The sequence below is a fragment of the Silurus aristotelis genome, assembly GCF_946808225.1.
Source record: "Silurus aristotelis genome assembly, chromosome: 7".
Taxonomy (NCBI): domain Eukaryota; kingdom Metazoa; phylum Chordata; class Actinopteri; order Siluriformes; family Siluridae; genus Silurus; species Silurus aristotelis.
Genome location: NC_139580.1, coordinates 29,938,721 through 29,962,575, shown reverse-complemented (window position 1 = coordinate 29,962,575; position 23,855 = coordinate 29,938,721). Strand labels below are relative to the sequence as shown.

The 23,855-nt window shown below is 40.3% G+C and overlaps 1 protein-coding gene across 2 annotated transcripts; it reads right to left on the bottom strand.

The window, feature by feature from the left end:
* Nucleotides 1-591: 591 nt before the first annotated feature.
* On the bottom strand, nt 592-13,310 carry LOC310728605 (polyamine deacetylase HDAC10-like). Of its 2 annotated transcripts, none has more exons than XM_083546308.1 (20): nt 13,099-13,310; nt 12,880-13,014; nt 11,765-11,861; nt 11,569-11,666; nt 11,285-11,389; nt 11,131-11,199; nt 10,910-11,036; nt 10,486-10,551; nt 10,321-10,380; nt 9,452-9,541; nt 9,271-9,377; nt 7,784-7,851; nt 5,005-5,236; nt 4,559-4,649; nt 4,206-4,291; nt 4,005-4,058; nt 1,811-1,889; nt 1,501-1,692; nt 929-1,087; nt 592-705 (listed from the first exon to the last, which is right to left on the bottom strand). In XM_083546308.1, exons 1-20 carry the CDS (start codon nt 13,158-13,160, stop codon nt 610-612), a joined length of 2,073 nt encoding a protein of 690 aa, XP_083402434.1. In that variant the 5' UTR covers nt 13,161-13,310; the 3' UTR covers nt 592-609. The 2 variants fall into 2 exon arrangements, with proteins under 2 accessions (XP_083402434.1, XP_083402435.1); XM_083546309.1 differs by having other exon boundaries at nt 934-1,087.
* Between the last annotated feature and the right edge of the window lie 10,545 nt (nt 13,311-23,855).

Sequence of the window (23,855 nt, the reverse complement as noted above, 5' to 3'; positions counted from 1 at the left end):
GATTAATGTGTCGTTCTTCCACTCTGCTGCAGTCACACACTGGTTTGCTGTACAGCCGGGTTGTCAGTATTAATGGTTAAGTTAGAGTTAATATAGTTTATGGGCTGTGGAGAGATTTTCCCTAAACACTAACAGGGTTGGTTTAGACATTTAAGAAAGTACTTTTTAAGATGTGAAAAAAACAAAACCTTTTGTACTGAACTTTTGTACTTCATGAGTGAGAACAGTCACCAGTGTGATGTTGGAACAAGCTTATTTTAAAACAAATATAAAATGCTTTGTTGGGTGAATAAGTTTTCAGTATTGATCATCGTTAGCAATCGAATAAAAACATAAATAATCTCACTGAAATACTTACTGTTTAGGTGAAACCATCCTATTGTTTATCATATCTTTAGAGTATTCATTTTCTCACAGAGACATTTTTATAACATGCATTTTAATGTACATACATTTCTGTTGATTATATTTTCAGTAGGTTTTTGTTTGCTGTTAAATCTGTTTATGTAATTGTGTTTTAATATCAACACAAAGATCGCTGTCACATTTTAAAGCCAGTACACACAAATACCACTCAGAGGGGAAAAGTCATAAAATAATGATAATATTTTATTGAAACGTAGTGTCTGTCTTGTAGAAATGACACTGATGATGTTTACAGCAGGGGTCTTTATCTGTCCTGACCTTCTGTTCCACTTTCTGAAACTGAGCACATACACGCATATAAACCATAAGCCATTATACATATTTAACTTTACTTAAAGTCACCTGTTGTCTCTCCATACAAACTGAAGTGAATGATTTGTATTGAAACAATAATTTATTGGAAATATCAGATGAATACAAATCTAATAGTCAGAAATTGTTTTTTATCACATTTTGGCCAAACGGATACAAGAATTCAGTGTTCTTTTCACTGTAAAATGACCTTACAAGTGTTACACAGGAGACCCCAACGCTTCTGCAGTCTCTGCCTCTGTGCCTCTAGAGCCTTGATATCCTCAGCCAGAGGAGGATCCAGAGGTCCAAGTGATGGAGCAGGAGCCCCAGAGAGAGATGTCACTGTGGCCCTCAGCATGTCACAGCCCTGATATAAAAAAAAAAAAAATTTTACTACTTTAAATATATAAATTAAAAAGATTTTCATTTCACTTTTAATATATAATGTATATGCTAAAATAGATCCTGATACTGTTTCACCCGGTTAGACAAAGAATACCACGTGTTTTAAAGCTCTGAAGGAGGCAATAATTAAGTAATAAAATCAATTCTATCGAAAAGAACATTCGGGTCTCCTTTCAAAAAACCTTTCCAAATATTTTTTCTCTGATATGCAATTTACTTCACTTGCAGGTCCTCGCCTCATTGTGACCCTGTATATTGTGCCATCCTTAGTATTGAGAAATGCTTAATAGTAAGCAAACTAAATAACGGCCATCTGACAGAAAGTATGTATGAGTCTCTCTCAAAAAGAAAGGAAGTGACTTTATAGCAACATACCTTAAGCAGTGCCAAAGTTGTGCCCTGTGCAACCCCTTGCAGGAGGCTTGTGAGCTGTTCCCAGGCATGCTCCTTCAACCCGCCTTTGCCCTCTGCCATGACCTGCACTACCAGGTCTGGATTAAATTCATATGCTAGGGGCAGAATCAGACCGAACACTGCGGCCATGACACTCGCATTTGAGAACACATCCTGGAGGAAGCAGAGGAAGACTACTAAGCACACTATACGTAATGCCTGCAAGTACAATTATGGTTATGTTCTTAATATATTACCAATCATTCACTTATAATAGTATAACAATACATACATTGTTTAGACACACAGGCACATGATAGACAGACTTAACACCTGGCATTTTTCTGCAGATCTGCACCAAAAGCATGCTCCTGTAGAAGTACATTTTATAGACAGAGTTAGATACATCACTTTTTTAAATAAAAAGATTAATCGATCACTTTATTCACCTTAGAGGGAAATTAATATATATAAAAAAAAAATGTTATAAACTTTCTTTCAGCTTCTCCCATTAGGGGGCGCCACAGCGGATCATCCGTATTTTTGGGCATCAACATTTGAACAGTTAACATTTTTAAAAAAAATTTTTTTAATGGTTAAATAATATATAAAATAATATTTTATTAAAATAAAATAGAGTAAATAAAATTAAGGCAATACATATTATTCTAACTAATAAATTGAGTAATCAATAAAATTGGCACAAAATAAATGTATTAAATAAAACTAAATACTGTAACTGGAATCATTTTATTAAATAGTTTACATTTGTTAGACCCCATTTGTGTAATACAAGTGTGTATATAAGTGTGTGTGTGTGTGTGTTACATTTAATATAACATTTTCTAAAGATATGTTCTACACATCTGTTCTACTGATTTTAGCAGACTTTACAAATGTCTTCATTCCTTCCATCCTTCATTCTTTCAGTCCCTCAATATGCAGAATTTTCAGGATTTTCTCCTTTTAAAAGAGAAATTTTGAAGCTGGACACAAAACGCGAGAGATAGCACTAGCCACTAGCCGCTAACAATATCTCTCTGGATTTATTAGCGTTTCATGCATGCGTAAAACAAATTTCATTTCCGGTAAAATTGAGTTGCCACAGTAACGCTTGTCTCTTTATTATACCCCTGGTATTGTTCTGTATGATTTCAAGTTCAATAATAATAAAGAGATGCACTTAAAGTGCGAGGTGGAGACTTAACAAACGTGCAGTCCGCCAATTAACACGTTCCTAAGGGGAATTGAGGGAACTGTTAAACTATTGCACACGTAAAAAGGACTGCACTCAGTACATACTGTATGTGTACAGAACCAAAAGGGGTGCACTGAAAAATTTCGGTACAAATATGTGCACTGTTACACCTATATATATATATATATATATATATATATATATATATATATACACAGTGAGGAAAATAAGTATTTGAACACCCTGCTATTTTGCAAGACATTTTAAAGGCAGACTAACAGGTCTTTGAGGGTCAGAATTCTAGCTGATAGACAGGTGTTCAAATACTTATTTGCAGCTGTATCATACAAATAAATAGTTTAAAAATCATATATTGTGATTTCTGGATTTTTTTTTTAGATTATGTCTCTCACAGTGGACATGCACCTACGATGACAATTTCAGACCCCTCCATGATTTCTAAGTGGGAGAACTTGCAAAATAGCAGGGTGTTCAAATACTTATTTTCCTCACTGTATATATATATATATATATACACACATTATACAAATTAATATAAATATATATTTATATATAATAAAATGGTTGCTGAAATGTGAGGGGTATATATACACACTATATTGCCAAAAGTATTGGGTCACCTGGTCATAGTACGGTATGTGATTTTTTAACATCACATTCCACATATAGTCCCATTTTGCTCTTCTAATTCCCTCCACTCTACTGCAAAGATGTTTCACTAGATTTTGGAGTGCATTTATAAATATTTGTGTTTATCAGCCAAAAGGGTGTTATGAAAGGCAGGGACTGATGTAGGTAAGGAGACCTGGAGTGTGGTCAACGTTCACATTCATCCCAAAGGGCACAGTGGCAGTGCCATGCTGGAGCAGGTTTGTGTTTCCAAGTTCAATTGAATAGAGTTTTCCGAGTTACGAGCGGTCACTCGGTCGATTTTTTGCTTTGTTACGCGAGCAAAAAATTGAGGTACGAGCTCGAGACACCGCTGCTAGATGGTGAAGCGAAGCCAGAAAGCGAAGATTGTGACAAAAATTAAGATAAGCAAAAAATTTAAAGTAAAAAATCGAAAAGTTTAGGGATACGTAGTGTACAGTAGTGATAGTAAAAAACGAGTTTTCCTCTGCCTCTCCTCTACCATTGATTTGATGTGCGAGCAAATTGAGATACGAGCTCGGCCACAGAACGAATTAAAATCGTAGGTCAAGGTACCACTGTATTTATATTTTATATATATTTAATAAACAGAAATCATATATGAAACAAAGCTCACCCATCTTCAGTGTCCACAAAAACATCACCATCTCCCACAAACAGCACCAAAATCCTGAAAAAACATGAACACACAAATATGTACAGCACCATAAATATCTCTCTATAGTTACTTTAGTTTTCTCCATGTTAAGAATCTTCACACTGTTTTAGGATTGGGAGCAAAACTTTTATTTCTACAAAATTCTTTAAAAGTTCATACCGCTGAAACAGTGAGTTCTTAGCATGTTCCACAGCACACTTCAGAGATACAAACACATCAGGCACCACAACCAGGCCATTCCGTACCTGACAGTAAAACAGCATTACACCTGTCTGCTTTAATCCTAGCTTTCAGCTGCGGCTAGGCCAGCTGTCTCGGGAAAAATATTTCTAATGCAAAGTGAACAGCAACATACAATATATAAAACCAAAAACGTATCAGGCATTAATCCAACATTTACTTACTAATAGGTCAGCATTGGCATTAATCTATTCATTCATTGGAATTTTTCATTTAAATGTTTAGTTTTTTTTTATTTCTCTTGTTCGTATATACAAATTAAAGCAATGCACCTCTTTGTTCTTGATTTTCTCCAAAATTGTAACAATATCCTGGCAGCACTGTAAAGACTTCTCATCAGTCACATACTGAAAATGTTTATTCCTGTTGACAGAAAACATTGTCAAATTATTTCATTTATCTTTATGTAATAGACCAAACTGAGAAAGTTAATAACATTACAAGAAATCATTAGACATATAAATTAAAACACATTACTCACTATGTAGGAGAAATGTGATCTGTGCTCAGCAGCTACTACTACTACACACACAAACACACACAAACACACACACACACACACACACACACACACACACACACACACACACACACACACACACACACACACACACACACACACACACACTTATGGACACACACCCAACCACCCACCCAGCCACACACACCCACACACACTTACTTTGTATTGATGAGAATATACATTTCTATAAATAACCTGATTTTCTCTGCCTCCTCAAAATACTTTGGAGATGTTTCACTGAGTTGCTGACAGGCCTCTGGGAGCGAGTCTTGCTGTTCTTCAGAGAGTCGCACAGCCGTGTGCACAGGAGGGGCAACTCTAAATACGGGTTCCGTCCAGACTAGCGGTTCAGTTTCCTTTTCTTGTTGCTGTTCATCATCTTCCTTCACTCTGCAGCGTTTGGTCCTTGGCTCCATGATAGGACAGTCTACAAATCATAATAATGATGTATGTTATCTGTATAATACTCTATAATTTTTTTTTATATTTGCCAAATAAAACAAAGATGAAGTAAAGGAATAATAAAAAGTTGTTCTGCTAGTTAAAGATTAAGCTGAATTTTATTTTGGTTCACTCCAATTACACAGTGCAGGATATACTTACGCCTACTTAAATCAAATAATAAAGACTACAGCAGGGGGCAGATCTTTCTCTTAAAAACCCCACAGTTATGGAACAACCTTTCAATCAGTGTTCAAGTCGAGGCTGAAAACTTTTCAAGCCTTTTATCAGTAGATTTTTTCTTAGGTAAAGGAGCAGATCTGGAGGCAATATGGATATGGAGTGTTTGGTGAACTGGGATATTTGTATGCTGTCGTCTCCTCACTCTCACACGTTCACTCAGGTTTGTTGATGGTGGTGTGGTGGGTCGTCTCCTATCCCAGAGATCCCACATATCTGTTACCTTCTTGTTCTCCCTTTTAGTTATGCTGCCATAGCGAGTCTTGCCAGAGTCCAAACTGCACAGTGACTTTAACTTTCATACAACAATAAAGACACATAATAATCCATATCCTTCTCTTCCTGTCACCCTCTTCTCTCTTTCTCTCTCTCTTGGTCAAGTTAAACATGCTCCTGAGGCTCCAGTTACCACTGTTCCTGCCCCTCTTCCCTCCACTGACATTTCCACTATGTCCAGGTCTGCCTCTGGATAGTGTTCTCTTCTCTGTGCAGCTGGGGATGGTTTCTCCTCAACGCCTTGAGTGGTTCCAAGAAATTCCGGAGCAAGAACGGGAGCTTTGAGGATGGATTTGGACTGTAGACTGTAGTTAACAGTCTGCTACACTGACTCAGGACTACAGTTCGCTTCTGATCATCATCACTGTACCCCGCAACATCGTATATCTGTAATACATGGACATTCGGTGCAACCCAGATGAGGATGAGGCTCCCTCTTGAGTCTGGTTCCTCTCAAGATTTCTTCCTTATGCCATCTCATCTCCTTTACCACAGTCACCACTGGCTCGTTCATCAGGGACAAACTTACACTTATAAAGAACATGTTCATTTTTTATCACCACATTATCTGTGTAAAGCTGCTCTGAGACAATGTTTATTGATAAAAGCGCTATACAAATAAAAATTAATTGAATTGAATTAATTTGCTTGTTAGGCAAGTTAAACTAGTGTTTGTTACTTCAATCACTTTGAGTGGGAAAAAATATGAAAATGAGAGCTACTGTATAATTGGCTGGCCATTTTATTAGAAACACATTAATGATTTGTAGGACATGTCTTTGCTCCAACAAGTGCCTTAATTAAGTCATGGATTCAAACCACATAACAGTCCACATAACATAAAAGTCACTGATATCGCATGTTCCCTGATTCCCCTTGCCCTCTGCCTCAGCAAGATCTAGTAATACAAATTTTAACATTTTTGTTCATGATGAGAAGTAAAAGCCTTGACAGGCAGAAAACAAAGTGCACATGCAAGAGTTTGTTGGTGCATCAAATAGCAATAATGATGGAAGTTGAGACATCTCTTACAGCCTGATCTGATCGGTCTCCTACAGCCTGATCTGATGGGTCTCCTACAGCCTGATCTGATGGGTCTCCTACAGCCTGATCTGATGGGTCTCTTACAGCCTGATCTGATCGGTCTCCTACAGCCTGATCTGATGGGTCTCCTACAGCCTGATCTGATGGGTCTCCTACAGCCTGATCTGATGGGTCTCTTACAGCCTGATCTGATGGGTCTCCTACAGCCTGATCTGATGGGTCTCTTACAGCCTGATCTGATGGGTCTCCTACAGCCTGATCTGATGGGTCTCTTACAGCCTGATCTGATGGGTCTCTTACAGCCTGATCTGATGGGTCTCCTACAGCCTGATCTGATGGGTCTCCTACAGCCTGATCTGATGGGTCTCCTACAGCCTGATCTGATGGGTCTCTTACAGCCTGATCTGATGGGTCTCTTACAGCCTGATCTGATGGGTCTCTTACAGTCTGATCTGCTGGGTCTCTTACAGTCTGATCTGCTGGGTCTCCTACAGCCTGATCTGCTGGGTCTCTTACAGTCTGATCTGCTGGGTCTCTTACAGTCTGATCTGCTGGGTCTCTTACAGTCTGATCTGCTGGGTCTCTTACAGTCTGATCTGATGGGTCTCACAAGCATTGACAACATTAATGTGAAATAAAAATAGAATTAGCTGAATACATTTGGGTGAATATCTTCAACCTTGAGAGATGTAAAAGATCATGCAGCAGGATGCACTCTTCAGTGTTCACTCTAGAAAACAACTTCTTTTTATTTAAGCATGCCCATAAACTTTCTTTCAGAAGTGTTTTGGGTGACCAACTGTGTGAGAGGAAAAATTCCCCACAATGTGTCTTATTTTGTGCTACTGCCATATGATTGTCTGCTTCACTGACCAAGAACAAGTTGTTCCTAATAAAAATATTGATGTGCATGTGATCACATTTATATGCTATTCATTTGACTTGCATCATTACTATTTAACACAAAAAATACCTTGGTGTTTGAGAGAGCCCCAGTACCTCTGGTGAGAAGCTCGAACATTATGAACAGACTCCAGAGCACTGCAGAGTGATAACATACTTAAATATAAGACAAGAAATATACAGAATCCAGAAACACTATGAAACACAAATACATCAGATTAGATAGATTTTGGATTTCCCAAATGCCAAAAAAGTTGGACACAGTAAAAAGTAAATAAAAACAAAATGCAATTATTGGCAAATCTCATAAACCCATAATATATTCACAATAAAACATAGAAAACATTTCAAATGTGTAAACTTAGGAAATGCATTATTTTAAGGAAAAAATTAGTTAAATTTGAATTTGATGGCTGCAACACATTTAAAAATAAATTTGGGACGGGGCAACAAAAGTCTGGAAATGTAAGTGTTATTAAAATGAAACAGTTCTGGAAACTAATGAGGTAAACTAATGCACCAGGGCAGTAAGATGATATATTGTATAAATATGGTATAAATGGTTTATTTTAGAGAGCCAGAGGCTCTCAGAAGTAAAGATGTGCAGACATTCACCAATCTGTGTTAAAAATTGTCGATCAATTTCAGAATAATGTTTCTCAACACAACAATTGCAAAGCAATTAAATATCTCATTATTTACAGAACATAACATCATCAAATGTTTCAAAGAATCTGGAGGAATCCCCATGCAGAAGGGTGAAAATCAATACTGGATGCCCACAATCTTTGGCCCTCAGGCAGCACTGCATTTAAAACAGTCATGATTCTGTTCATGGAAATCACTGCATAGGCTCATTAACACGTCCACAAATCATTGTGTGTGTTTGCCAGGTCATCCATAAAATCTCTATCATGAAAAGAAGAAAACAGGCATGAACATGATCCATGATTCCATTTGGAAAGACTCCACAATGCTGAAAGGTATATACAGGTTTCAGAGCAACAAATATTTCCATCTGGAAAACGTCTCTTTTCAGGGAAGGTCTTGCATATTTAAACAAGATAATGCTAACTGCATACTGCATCTATTACAATAGCATGATTTTGTAGTAGAAGAGTCTGGGTGCTGGACTGGCCTGTCTGCAGTCATGAAACGAAAAATACAACAAAGGACACCCAGAACTGTTGAGCAGCTACATAGGACAACATTCCTCTCCCAGATGTCCACAGACAGAAGACGTTATGCTATACGGAGGTAAACATAGCTCTGTCTCAACTTTTTTTTAAAGACCTGTTGCTGTCATCAGATTCAAAATGACAATTTTTTTCCTTAAATGATGTATTCTCAGTTTTTATTTACAATTTACACAGTGTCCCAACTTTTTGAAATTGGTGTTGTATGTTTTTATATATATTTAAACTTTATTTCGGCTTTTCCCATATATAAATTACAAATAATTCCATTATCTGCTAATTCTTGCAACCTTTACTTGGAACAGATCACAGCATGAAGCAAATTAATTCCATGTTAAACTATTTCTTTAGCTAAACCCACCTTTGACATGGGGGTCCAATATCATTCAACATTGATGTGGGATCTCCAAGCAGAGTTTGTACAGTTTGGCAAACTGACTGAGGAAGAGATGCCAAGTTGTATCCACCCTAACACATAAAAGTCATACATTACTAAATGAAACTCCACAAGCACGTATTCAGGCTTACAGTACTGTACATGCCTCCAAGACAACACACAATCTGCCATTGGCCAGAGACATCAACAGGTGTGTAAGGTGGCCAAAAATCTCTGGAGAAGCACACATATGCCCCTGGAAGAGAAGGGGAGGGGGCGGGGGGGGGGGGGGGTGGACGACAATTATAAACAATTGACAACTGTCAAACTTTTTAAAATTGTGGACATTTATATATAATATAATTGTAATGCAATATATAATGTATAACCTAATTGCAAAAAAGTTGGGACAATGTGTAACATTGAAAATGAAAAACAAAATGCAATGATTAGCAAATTTCATAAACCCATATTTAAATCACAACAGAACATATAAAATATAACAAATGTTTAAACTGAGTAAATGTACCATATCAAGGAAAAAATTAAGTAATATTGAATTTGATGGCCACAACACATCTTAAAAGTGACAGAACCATTTTTACCACTGTGTAGCATCCTATCTTCATTTAACAAGTCTGTAAACATGATGTTAAAAGAAGATTGTGAAGGCATTGGTGGTTCAGTGGTAGAATCCTCGCCGGCCATGCGGGAGGCCTGGGTTCGATTCCAAATTTTAGGGCAGTGGTGGTCCAGTGGTTAAGGCTCTGGGTTTCTGATCATAAGGTCAGGGGTTTAAGCCCCAGCACCGCCAAGCTGCCACTGTTGAGCCCTTGAGCAAGACACTTAACCCAAACCACTTAACCCTGCGCTCTCCACCTTCCTGACAAGCTGAGATATATGAAAACCTTAGAAATGTCCCCACAGCACTTTTTTTTTATAGAAAGCAACAGAATTCCTTTTTTAAATGAATCTTTTTAGATAAAGCATGTGATCACTGGCGATTATGTCATAAAGAAGTGATATATTATTTACCTCTGGATCACCAATAGCAGAATCAAACCCTGCACAGACAAACACCAGCTCAGGAGCAAACTGGAACAAAATGATATAAAAACAGGACTTTCACTCGTGAACAAACACAAGCACGTACATTTCCAAGCCAGAGGTTTTATTAAAAGCCTGTATTAATGACTGTACCTCATATGCAATGGGCAAGAGGACGTGTAAAAAAGCCGAGAGGTAATCGCTGTTGGTCATTCCCACCTGGGGGAAAAACAAAGAACACAAAATAGTAAAACAAAAATCACCTGATCACAAATAAACATGACAACTTATTATTAGATAAGATTATATGTTTGTTTAATGCTTTGCAAATTCTGTAAAACAACATACTGATAACTAAACCACACTACAACTGAATAGTGCATTTTACAGGTTAACCAAACACTTTAGATTTCTAAAATCTATTTCTAAAATCTCAAGTTTTAAATCTGAACATTAGAGTTTAATTATGTGATTGTTTACATTTTGTAAAATAAACCAATGACTAAGAGGAAGTTCAGAATGTGAAAGAATTCCTTGATATGGATTTTGGAATGTGCTTGACCCTGGAGCACTTTACCTTATTCCAAGGCAGGTTAATATTAAAGCCGCATCCTTCACCCTTCCCCACACTGTCGTAGTCAGACTCAGGAAGGTTGGGCCAGAAATGACCGTGCTCAAAGCGGTGCCATGAGAAATACAGAACACTGGGGACAGAAAGTGAAAATAAAAGAGTGACATACAGTAAAGTGAGTAAAACAAGTTCTTGGTTTGATGTTCACACAAAAAAAACCTGCTCACCTGGAATCCTCTTCAAAGCAGAACTGCACTCCCTGTCCATGGTGAATATCCCAATCCACAATCAACACCCTGAACAGATCAAACCATCTGATTTCAGCAGCAGCACCTGACAGCATTTTATCTTTCATGCCAAAAACCTTTTTGTATTTCATACCTGTTGAGGTTATATTTTTGTTTAGCGTAGCGTGCCGCTATCGCCACGTTGTTAAACACACAGAATCCACTGGCTGCACTTCGCTGGCTGTGGTGACCAGGAGGCCTGAGTACAGCACAGGACAGAATAGAAAAGAGAGAAAAATAAAAGAGGAACATCTCAGCACCATTTGGGTAGAAAATACTAACAAATTTATACACAATTCTAAAATATGTATTAAAAATTGTACTCTATATTCTAATGACATTTTTCTGGAAAACTAGAATTCCAGCACTAACACTTACCTTACAAGAGCCATTCCATTCCTCACTTTCCCCGTCATGATGTTGTCCACCAGCTGCAGCGTAGCACCAGCCGCCAGCGTGGCACAGTGGTAGATATTCTCCAGATATAACAGGGATAATAAACATGATTGTGTAAACAAGCAAAACATCTCAAATAAATCCATAAATGCGAGTATCCTGCAATGTTGTGGCTTACAGGGTGAAAATAAACGTCACCATACTGCTGAGTGAAGGTCAACAGATCCTCTAAGGTCATGTGTGGGGTTTGTTTTACAGCTTCAAGATACTCCTTACTGCACAAAGCAGAAGAACTTGCACAGATCAGCAGTCACACTTTTTCTGAATGTTTTTTAATTTCCAGAATAATATTCCTGACATGTACATCCTACAGATGTTCCTAGAACAGACTTTGGAACTTTTTTCTTCCTTTGCAGAAAATATTACAGATATAAAACAGTTTACCTTTTTTTTTGTTGAGGATTGACAAAAAAAGGAATCCTTTCTGCATACAGCTATTTTCATATTAGGAATTGATATGCAAATTAAGGTGATGGTTAACAAAATTTTCTAATTAGTCTATAATGACAGAGTACATATGTGTGAGTAAGGGGGGGGGGGGGGCAGTAGTGTGGTGAAGCTGAATGAGTTTAGGTCCTGAGGTCAACAGTGTAAAGAGAAGTGAAGAAAAGAGTGCAGGCAGGGTGGAGTGGGTGGAGAAGAGCGATAGCAGGAGTGATTTGTGATAGAAGAGTATCTGCAAGAATGAAAGGGGAAGTTTATAGGACTGTGGTGAGACCTGAGATGTTGTATGGATTAGAGACAGTGGCATTGAATAAAAGACAGGAGGTGGAGCTGGAGGTAGCAGAGCTGAAGATGTTGAGATGTTCATTGGGAGTGAAGACGATGGACAGGATTAGAAATTAGTTTATTAGAGGGACAGTGCATGTAGGACGTTTTGGAGACAAGGTGAGGGAGGTGAGATTGAGATGGTTTGGACATGTGCAGAGGAGGGACATGGGGTATATCAGTAGGAGAATGCTGAGGATGGAGCCACCAGGAAGGAAGAAAAGAGGAAGACCAAGGAGGAGGTTTATGGATGTGGTGAGGGGAAGACATGCAGGTAGTTGGTGTGAAAGAGGCAGATGTAGAGGACAGGGGGGTATGGAGACGGATGATCCGCTGTAGCGCCCCCTAATGGGAGCAGCCGAAAGAAGAAGAAGAAGAAGAAGAAGAAGAAGAAGAAGAAGAAGAAGAAGATATTGTTATCATCATTATGTACAGTGTGGATTGATATAAAGTAGAATCTCTGACCTGTGCACCAGCAGGATTTCCTCATCAGTTGCTTGGCGGACTGGAACACACACACACCTCTGCTCCAAACCGCTGCACTTCAGCGCGTCATAACTGACAATTAACCGCTCAGGGACCTCAATCTTACAGACCGGACTGCAGACAGAACACACACCAGGAGATTACACCCGTTTCCTAAAACACCATTTTGCTAATCGAGGTGTTTGACATGAAACTTACTCATTCCACAGAAGTTTGTAGCGAGTCATTTCCTCGTCGTAGATTAATCCAGTTCCAGACATGATACTAAAACTGTTTCTGTACTGCGATTACAGTGTATCGAATAATCGACTCGAATTACTATGTACTTCTTTTACTGGCGTCACCGAGGTGCGCGTCAAAATATGTATCAGAGTTCGAGTCGTTCTGAACACGTGACCAATGATGGCCAAAGCACCCAAACCACGTGACTGGTTTGGACATTGATGCACTTCATACCTTTGACCACCAGATGCCGCTAGCGTATACTGTGATGACTTACGAGTAGCAATAACTTCTTCCTAGAACAGATATGGGCAAACTACGGCCCGTGGGCCACACACGGCCCGTTGGGTTTATTAATCCGGTGAACCCGCTGAACGTGACCAAATTCTATTAAAATAGGTACGGGTAAACATTGTTCAATTTACCTTTTCCCTGTAATGCCCACGTTTCCCCTAAAGATGTCGCACTTCAGCTCCATTGACGTTGTTCGCGTGCAATACTCTCTTCTTCTCTTAAGAGAGCTAAATCTGATACTCTTTAAAAACTGCAACAGTTTCTGACAAACACCTCGCATCTATCCTGAGAATTGCCACAACAAAACTTACTCCAGACTTTGATGAACTGGCAAAATAAGGAGTTCAACAACACTGTTCCTACTGAAACTGAACTTGAGTTTTTCTGCTGTGCTTATTGATGCACTGGCAAAAAAAAAGATCAACAAATTGTTGATCTTTTGGCACGTGATGTAACTGAATTTGCCAAATCTGTAATGTAATATATATATATATATAAAAACACACACACTAATGTGTGTATATATATATATATATATATATATATATATATATATATATATATATATATATATAAAATGTATATGTATATGTATGACCCGGCCCCTCTGTCAAATTTTAGAACCCATTGTGGCACGTGAGTCAAAAGGTTTGCCCATCCCTGTCCTAGAGGTTTAACGATACTCAAAATTCGATACGATTCGAAAAGTAAAAGTGCCTGTAATACTATGGATGTTTTTAAAAACGGCCCTCTGTTGCTTACTGTATCATAGCCATCAAGACATTGCTTTGATGTGTGTCTTAACCACAGAGCAGGTCTTTCAGCACACATTAGTGTGTGTGTCTTGCATTTCAGCAAACTTTTTAGCCCACAATAGTGTGAAGTGCTTTCAGTGTTTCAGCCATCATTGGTCATGTGTTCAGAACGAATCAAATTCTGATACAGTGTATTGAAGTGTTTTGATCTTTTCACAAGCTCCTTGGTGACAAGCTCCTGATGCCAGCAACAGAAGTACAAAGTATTTTTGATTTGATTAATAATAGAATTACAGAAAACTGTTTTAGCATCAGGTCTGGAACTGGATTAATCCACGACAAGGAAATAACTCGGTACAAACTTCTGTGGAATGAGTGTCATGTCTACATACCTACATCTTAATTTGCAAAATGGTGTTTTTTGAAAATAGTGTAAGCTCCTAGTGCATGTTCTCAGACCAGCGGTTACTTGAAATGGTAGATCAGAGGTTGAGACACTGGGATTTGGACCAGAAGGCAGTGCCAGTTCTTGCCAATTATATTAGTAAGTAATAGGTGGGCAATCAGTGGTAGTGACCCAACACCTAATCCAATTCTCCCCATAACTAAATCGAATTAAAACTAAAACTGTTTAACACACACACACACACACACACACACACACACACACACACACACACACACACACACACACACACACACATAAACTCAAAGATACTTCAGTTCATTTGTTAAAATAATAAGATGATAGTATATGTATAAGAAATGCAATCGTCTCATGTTCAAATATCTTTTTATAAAGTAAATGTTCAGTAATGGATTTATCAGGAACAGCCATTATTATTACGATTTCAAATGTTTTACCCATACTATTGTATTGACTTATATCTTATTAATATGAAGTAATAAAGCACAATTTTTAATCTAAATTTAATTAAGTTACCGAACATTAGCTAGTGAGGTCGCTAACTCATATAGCTATCTGTTTGTGACTGCCTGAGACAAAGTCTAGGCAAACTGATAAAGTTAATGAAAAAGATAGAGGTAACTATTGTTTCAGAAAGCTAACATCAAAATGTAAGTGTTTTTGCTATTGCTGGTAAGACAAGAAGTTTGGGGTTAGCTTCAGATATAGCATTTGAAATATTACTTTGTAAAATATTAAAGTTGTGCTTAAGAAATGAAATGCGTGACTAAAACAAATGTTATTTTAATGTTAGAAAAGTATTAGACATGGACATGCACTTTTTTACCTAAGTTAAAGTAAAGAAGTTTAGGCTCTGACATGAACTTAAGTTAACATTAGTCATTACTGCTACTGTTTTAGTGTCACGCTGGTAACTGCACCTCACATCATGCTAATATTACAGCTGACAATCCATTTAATTATTTTTTTTTTGCGATTAATCACATGATTGTCATGAGTTAACTCATGATTAATCACAACTTAATCGCACATTTAAATCCTTTCTAAATGCACATTAAATTAATACTTTCCCATTGTATTAGTACTCTAATAAACATGGACATATACAAATACTGATGCTGTATGCAAATGTATGTTTATTATTAGTGAAACCAAACTCAACATAGAGCATGAAGACTAAATATTCTCGTAAAAAAATTGTAAGTAATTGCGGTGTTTTAAATGATGTAAATCATCAGGACACCAAACAGAACTTTTGCTATGTTTCCACACGGACGGTTAATGAGGTGATAACGGAGAAACTGTTCTTCTTCTAACTTTCATATGGATTACAGAAGCAGAGAATATTTATATTCCTTGTGAAATGAGGCAAATATTCACTGAGATTCAGGCTGTTTTATTTGTGTGTCTGTGAAGAGAGATTACAGAAATGGCAGAGAGCGCCCCCTGTTTGTTTTATTTATTTTACGAAAGCACAGCGTTTTGTTATAATAAACTTCACCGAAAAATATTTGTAATCAGTAAACTTTTGTTTTATTTCTGTGCCAAGCCTCAAATCAAACACCAACTCCGCCATGTTTAACACAATTTACCCTCTGGGTGGCGTTTTGTGGGTTTTTCCCTCATAATAGCGAAACAAACTTAAATTACTGTCTTTATTGATCGTACAGATAAAAAACAATACATCATTCAAATCTGTAAAATGTCTATGATTATATATAAAAGCTTCCTGACTTGACTTGAAGAGGCGCAGTTTCTCCGGTATCACCTCATTAACTGTCCGTCTGGAAACATAGCAAAGGTTCCGTTTGATGTCCTGATGATTTACGTCATTTAAACCACCATCATTACCTTACAACATTTACAAGAATTTTTTGTCTTTATGCTCTAAGTAGCATCCATATTTCTCCATGCCCATGTTGCTAAAAGTATTAAAAACAGGAAGTATATGCTACATTTAGAACAGATAGAAATGTGCGATTTAGTTGCGATAAAATATTGAATTTGATTGATAACCTCTGTACATTTATACATACAATGTACATATTACATACTATATCTTTTTTACTCCTCATTACATCTGCACTATTTTTATCTATATGTATCTTTATATCTTATATCCTTACTGTACATTCTGCCCAACATTTTACATTCATGTGTGTGTATATAATGTATGTGTGTGTGTGTGTGTGTGTGTGTGTGTGTGTGTGTGTGTGTGTGTATATATATATATATATATATATATATATATATATATATATATATATATATATATATATATATATAGCCGCATGTTTGATTTGGCACATGTTTTACGCTGGATGCCCTTCCTAACACAACCCTCCCCATTTATCCGAGCTTGGGGCACTACGAGTGGCTGGGGTTGGTTCCCTGACTGGTCCACAATAGTGGCTCTAATTTCATCTGAAATGTGTCTATATCTCTGGCCTCTTCTTCCTCTTCCTCTATTTTGTCTCCTTACCCTTACAGCATGCATCCTTATTCTTGGCTCTTGGCCATGTTTGTTTCCTAGTTATCCATCCGTTTTCAACAGTTGGAAATCTGTGTTTTGCCTCCTTTATAAACACTCACCAATTACAGTTAAGGTTCACGAGATTCAGCCTTGACCTATTTTATAGAACTAGTCATTAGTGACATTCAAGGTTCATCTGCACAATTCATCAATTCAAGACCAATTTTGACAACTGGTTTAACCATTTTGCATTCATTGACTTATCCAATGAACTGGTGCCTAAATGTTTTGGGACTATTTAGGTGAAACCAGTGTAATACATTTTGATCAACATGACATAAACAACTGATAATGTAGGAAAAAGCAGACACGTGTACACAATCGATTAAATGATGTACAAAAGCATTCGCAATTTGATCAAAGCAACGAGAAATGCACAAGTACTACTTTGAACAAGTAGTTTTGAGAATTTCATTTTTGATCTGAGAAACTCTCCAAAGCGACTAAGAAAAATTGTAATAATACTTGTTTTATCATGCAAACACACAAAATATTGTTTAAAACTGTGAGGGCAAGTGTGCAAACACAGGTTCGATACAGGGGGAGATAAATCAGCAGAGGACAGACAGACAGACAGACAGATTGATCTTTGTACATGGACACAGCATCGAAATGCAGTTTGGCAGCTACCAGAAGTGCAAAATGTAGCGTTCGTGCAAAAAGTGTAAAGAAATATACGTAGCATATTTACAGCATGTGATATATATGTAAGCATATGTACAGTGAATACATATAAAAGCTATAACAGTGCAGAGATGTGGACATCATTAATAAGTACAGATAAATGGTTCTAAGGCTATGGCATTGAAGAGGAAATGTGCAGAAGTGGAAGGTTATATTAAGAAATGTGCAACATGAATAAACAAGTCTAATATATATATATATACATTAAATACACATATAAACATAAATGTAAAATGTTGGACAGAATGTACAGTAAAGATATAAAGATATAAAAATACATATAAATAAAAGTAGTGCAGATGTAATTAGGAGTAAAAAAGATATACTATGTAATATGTACATGTATAGTTGTCAGGGAACCACCTGCCACGCCCCCTTTGGTGGCTCTCTATGCCTCCGCTCTTCCTAGAGCTCCAGGTTTAATCACGCACACCTGGAGATCATCATTACTCACGCCTCCACTCTCTCCTGAGCTCCAGGCATAATCACGCTCACCTGGGGTTCATCATTCCTCCACCCCGCTTCTATATAAGCTCCGCATTCACTCCCAATCCCCGTTCTTTATTGTTTATGTTAGACTTTCCGTGCTGCATGTTTTCGCGTTCCGGTTGTCATACAGGACACCTCTCATCCGTTCCATTTGGACTCCAGAATCCCGTACCGGCTGCGCTTTCCCTCCCTGTGCATCTCGGGTCAGCTACGCTTCTCCCAATGCGCAACTCGGACTCTCTCTCTCAACCGAAGGACTGCCGTGTGCGTATGTGCGTGCGTGCCCGCGCGCGTGTGTGTATCTCTCTCTCACGCATGCCATTAAAACCCAAGCGAGCTGTATTCCGGCTTCTGCCTTTTGTTTCGCTCACACCCTGACAGAACGAACCCCGACAGAACGAACCCCTGAAAAGGAATATCCAAAAAAAAAAACTCCCTTTGGGAAGGAAAATGATCGGATTACCGCCGTGGTCCTGGCGCAAACTGAACCTCGAAGGTAGGATTCGCTCTGCCACGATAAAGCGGCAGCCAAGCTCCGCCTCGAGGAAAACCCGGAAGTCTGCTGCCGATTCACGCGGATCATGCTTGGCAGCGCCACGCCCCTGTGATGAAGTCATGGATTTCCCAGCTCGCTTCTCCGGCGACAGGGCTGAGTGGGGCGGGTTTATACGGAGCGTCGGTGATCACATGGATCTTTACTTCTCCTTTTATCCCACTGAAGTAGGTAAAATCGCACTCCACATTTCTCTACTGTCTGGAGAATCCCTCTCTCTGGCCCGTGAGTTGTGGAGCACATCTGGAGGCGAATTCGATTCGTGAGCTCCTCTCAGCGAGAGTCCCCGAGAGCACCTCTCAGCTCCGGCATGTCCAGGAGAGCTCCTCTCAGCTCCAAAGTCTCCAGGCAAGCTCAGTTCCACGCCAAGGTCTCCAGGCGAGCTCTGTTCCGCTTCAGGACCTCCAGAACAGCTCCGTTCCGCCCCGGAGCTCCCCAGAGCACTCAGCTCAGCCCCAAGGCTGCAAAAGGGACGTTGAACAGCGGCCTGGCCGCGAAAGGGACGTCGCACTGCCGCCTGGCCGCGAAAGGGACGTCGCACTGCCGCCTGGCCGCGAAAGGGACGTCGCACTGCCGCCTGGCCGCGAAAGGGACGTCGCACTGCCGCCTGGACGCGAAAGGGACGTCGTACAGCCGCCCCACGGTCACCCCGAAGGTGACGGCTCGCCTCACGGTCTCCTCGATGGCGATGGCTCGCCTCACTGTCCCCCTGGTGTTGAGGCTACGTCACCGGGTTCCTCTCCAGGCGAAACCACGTCACAGAGCTCCTCTCTGTCCCAGAGCGTCCCCGAGAGCTCCTCTCCGCTCCACAGAGTCTCCGAGAGCTCCTCTCCGCTCCAGCATGTCTCGCCTCCGAGCTCCTCCGATGGCGACGTCTCACCTCCGAGCTCCTCCGATGGCGACGTCTCGCCTCCGAGCTCCTCCGATGGCGACGTCACGCCTCCGAGCTCCTCCGATGGCGACGTCACGCCTCCGAGCTCCTCCGATGGCGACGTCACGCCTCCGAGCTCCTCCGATGGCGACGTCACGCCTCCGAGCTCCTCCGATGGCGACGTCACGCCTCCGAGCTCCTCCGATGGCGACGTCACGCCTCCGAGCTCCTCCGATGGCGACGTCACGCCTCCGAGCTCCTCCGATGGCGACGTCACGCCTCCGAGCTCCTCCGATGGCGACGTCACGCCTCCGAGCTCCTCCGATGGCGACGTCACGCCTCCGAGCTCCTCCGATGGCGACGTCACGCCTCCGAGCTCCTCCGATGGCGACGTCACGCCTCCGAGCTCCTCCGATGGCGACGTCACGCCTCCGAGCTCCTCCGATGGCGACGTCACGCCTCCGAGCTCCTCCGATGGCGACGTCACGCCTCCGAGCTCCTCCGATGGCGACGTCACGCCTCCGAGCTCCTCCGATGGCGACGTCACGCCTCCGAGCTCCTCCGATGGCGACGTCACGCCTCCGAGCTCCTCCGATGGCGACGTCACGCCTCCGAGCTCCTCCGATGGCGACGTCACGCCTCCGAGCTCCTCCGATGGCGACGTCACGCCTCCGAGCTCCTCCGATGGCGACGTCACGCCTCCGAGCTCCTCCGATGGCGACGTCACGCCTCCGAGCTCCTCCGATGGCGACGTCACGCCTCCGAGCTCCTCCGATGGCGACGTCACGCCTCCGAGCTCCTCCGATGGCGACGTCACGCCTCCGAGCTCCTCCGATGGCGACGTCACGCCTCCGAGCTCCTCCGATGGCGACGTCACGCCTCCGAGCTCCTCCGATGGCGACGTCACGCCTCCGAGCTCCTCCGATGGCGACGTCACGCCTCCGAGCTCCTCCGATGGCGACGTCACGCCTCCGAGCTCCTCCGATGGCGACGTCACGCCTCCGAGCTCCTCCGATGGCGACGTCACGCCTCCGAGCTCCTCCGATGGCGACGTCACGCCTCCGAGCTCCTCCGATGGCGACGTCACGCCTCCGAGCTCCTCCGATGGCGACGTCACGCCTCCGAGCTCCTCCGATGGCGACGTCACGCCTCCGAGCTCCTCCGATGGCGACGTCACGCCTCCGAGCTCCTCCGATGGCGACGTCACGCCTCCGAGCTCCTCCGATGGCGACGTCACGCCTCCGAGCTCCTCCGATGGCGACGTCACGCCTCCGAGCTCCTCCGATGGCGACGTCACGCCTCCGAGCTCCTCCGATGGCGACGTTTTGCTCTTGGGCACCCCTGCAGGCGACGTCTCGCTCCCGTGCTCCCTTGAAGGCGACGTCTCGCTCCCGAGCTCCCCTGGAGGCGATGTCTCATCTAAAGGCTCCTTCAATGGCGGCAACTCGCCTCTGAACCCCTCCGGAGGAGACGCTTTTTTAGACTATAGATCAATACTCAATGCAGCTTTACAGACCGTAAAAATTTAAGGGATTAAAGATGAAGCCTGGGGCGACTGTGGAAAACTTTCTTAGATGTTATGAGGAAGAAACATTGAGGGGAACCAGACTCAAAAGGGAACCCATCCTCATTTGAGTGACATCAAGAGTGTAGTAATAAATCTTAAAAACAATACAAAATACCAGAGAGTGAGAACTAACATGACCAGAGTGTGTGATTAAGAGTAATGTCCTTTCAACAGTCTGATACAGTCAGTTGATTTTGTGGAACCAGGAGCAACTTATAAAATAACTCAACATCTGAGTGGAGAGAAATTAACATAGCTGCTGTTCATGATATTAACAGCACAAGTTGATAATGTGCATGTGATCAGATGTTCTGGAGCACAAGGTTATGATGTAATGTATGTTATGTGCAGAACTTGCTAAAAAGATACGTTTTTAATCTACACTTAACCTGGGAGAGTGGGTCTGAGCCCCGAACACTGTCAGGAAGACTCTTCCAGAGTTTAGGAGCTAAATGTGAGGATGATCTAATGCCTTTAGTGGACTTTGCTATTCTAGGAACTACTAGAAGTCCAGAGTTTTGAGATCTTAGGAAACGTGGCGGATTGTAGCATGTTAGAAGACTGGAGAGATACATGGAGATAAACCATTTAGTGTTTTATAAGTAAGAAGCAGTAGTTTGTAGTGGATTTGAAACTTAACAGGAAGCCAGTGTAGGGATGAGAAGATTGGGGTTATATGGTGATATTTTCTCGACCTTGTGAGAACTCTGTCTGCTGCATTCTGGACAAACTGTAGCTTGTTTATTAATGATGCAGGACATCCACCTAGTAATGCATTACAATAGTCCAGTCTGGGGGTCATGAACGCATGGACGAGCTTCTCTGCATCAGATATAGACATGTTTCTTATCTTAGCAATATTTCTGAGGTGGAAGAAGCTGTTTTTGTAATATGATTGATATGATTTTTAAAAGACAAGTTGCTCTAAAATAACTCCCAGGTCTTTAACTGTTGAACTAGTAGTTACAGAACATCCTTCTAAACACAGGTTGAAATGCTGGAGCTTCTGTGTACTGGTTCTTCTTTGCATGATATAGTGTAAACCTCCATTTGTGGACTGTACAATGAAGTGTGTTTACAGACATTGATTTACGGAGGTGTTTCTGAGTTCATTGAGTTCCATTAAAGAATCATGCCTGTTTTTGATGCAGTGCCACCTGAGGGCTGGAAAAACACAGGCAATACTGATTTCGCCCACTGTCCATTGTGCACAAAGATTTCTCTCTAGATTCTAACCTCAATGTGCTTCAGTGGAACTGAGCAGAGACCAGTAACCTTTAGCAGTGCTAAATTAAAACATTACAACTATTGTTGGAATGTGTGGAAAACACAAAGGTAGCAGGATTTAAAGTTAAAACTGTATTAGGAGAATTTTTGCATTAGGACATTTTTCATAGAAGGTGTGAGAATAAAAAAGACACAAAATAAGGCAATTCCATTATTGTGAAAGAAACATTTGCCCCTGGTATTGGTTAATTTAAATTTTGCTTCTTTGTTAGCAATATTACTCCCTACACAGACCCCCAGAGAATTAATATATATATTTTGCAACCAAGGTATTATTAATCTAGGCTCATTATTTAAATAATCATAATAAATTACGTAATCCATTCTTTGTTAGTGACTGCTTCATAGTAAGGCTCACCACCTTGAAAAAAAATATTTTCTCTTTAGCACCTAAATTACAGACACAACTATTTTCACCATTATGTGTAATTTATTTAAACCAAATATGTCCAAGCTTGTGTCCATAAGCTTGGTCTGTGGTGACCTTTGAGTTGGCCCACCATGCCATATATGAGAAGAGAAATAGAAGAAAAATAAAATTTAAAAGATCAAATATTCATTAGTGAATCAGAAAGAGCACAATATATTGTTAGATCATGGCAGACATGCAGTATGTTAAAATTAAGAATAGTTTTCAATTCTAGCATCTTTTACCACATTTCCTAAAAATGACCACGAGACATTATAAAAACTAGTTTAAAACTAATAACTTACCAATTTATAACTAATATTATAAAAATGCTAAAAAAAAAACCAGCGTGTTTTGACTGAGCATTCTCCACACCATCTCAGGTATTTCCATTAGAAACATTTATATTAATAATGCAATGTTAACTGTTTAGAATGTTATAAAATATATTTTTTGCCCCATTCTTGAATAAGCCATACAGGATCACAGAATTAATGATGCTTAACAAACATTTTAGAGTGGATATAGAGCAATCATTTTTAAATATGGCACAGCAGATTAAACTTAATTTTAAGACTTAAACTTAAACATTTAAGTCTAAAGCCTCTCCTGACGAGTCCTGTCATATCTGGTAAAAAATGTTAAACAGTCTGTAATTTGTTGGTTAAAAGCAATGTCTTGTTAACACATGCTTCTATTAACAGGAAGTAAACAGTTTCATATCAGGGTTTTTTATACAGTGCACACGAGACTGTAAGTATAAAATTAGGAGTATATAGGAGTTATTGGTCCAATAATGACATTAAGGCAAGAATAAATATATACATGTATTTGCAATGTATAATGTAATTTTTTCCTATTCTT

Excerpts from the sequence above, each read along its gene's own strand:
- LOC310728605 (XM_083546308.1), bottom strand. The coding sequence starts at position 13,160 with ATGTCTGGAACTGGATTAATCTACGACGAGGAAATGACTCGCTACAAA. Across the intron at positions 11,667-11,764 it reads GTGACGTTTATTTTCACCCT|AATATCTACCACTGTGCCAC; the intron begins GTAAGCCACAAC and ends TTATATCTGGAG. Across the intron at positions 4,292-4,558 it reads AGAAAATCAAGAACAAAGAG|GTACGGAATGGCCTGGTTGT; the intron begins GTGCATTGCTTT and ends TTTTACTGTCAG.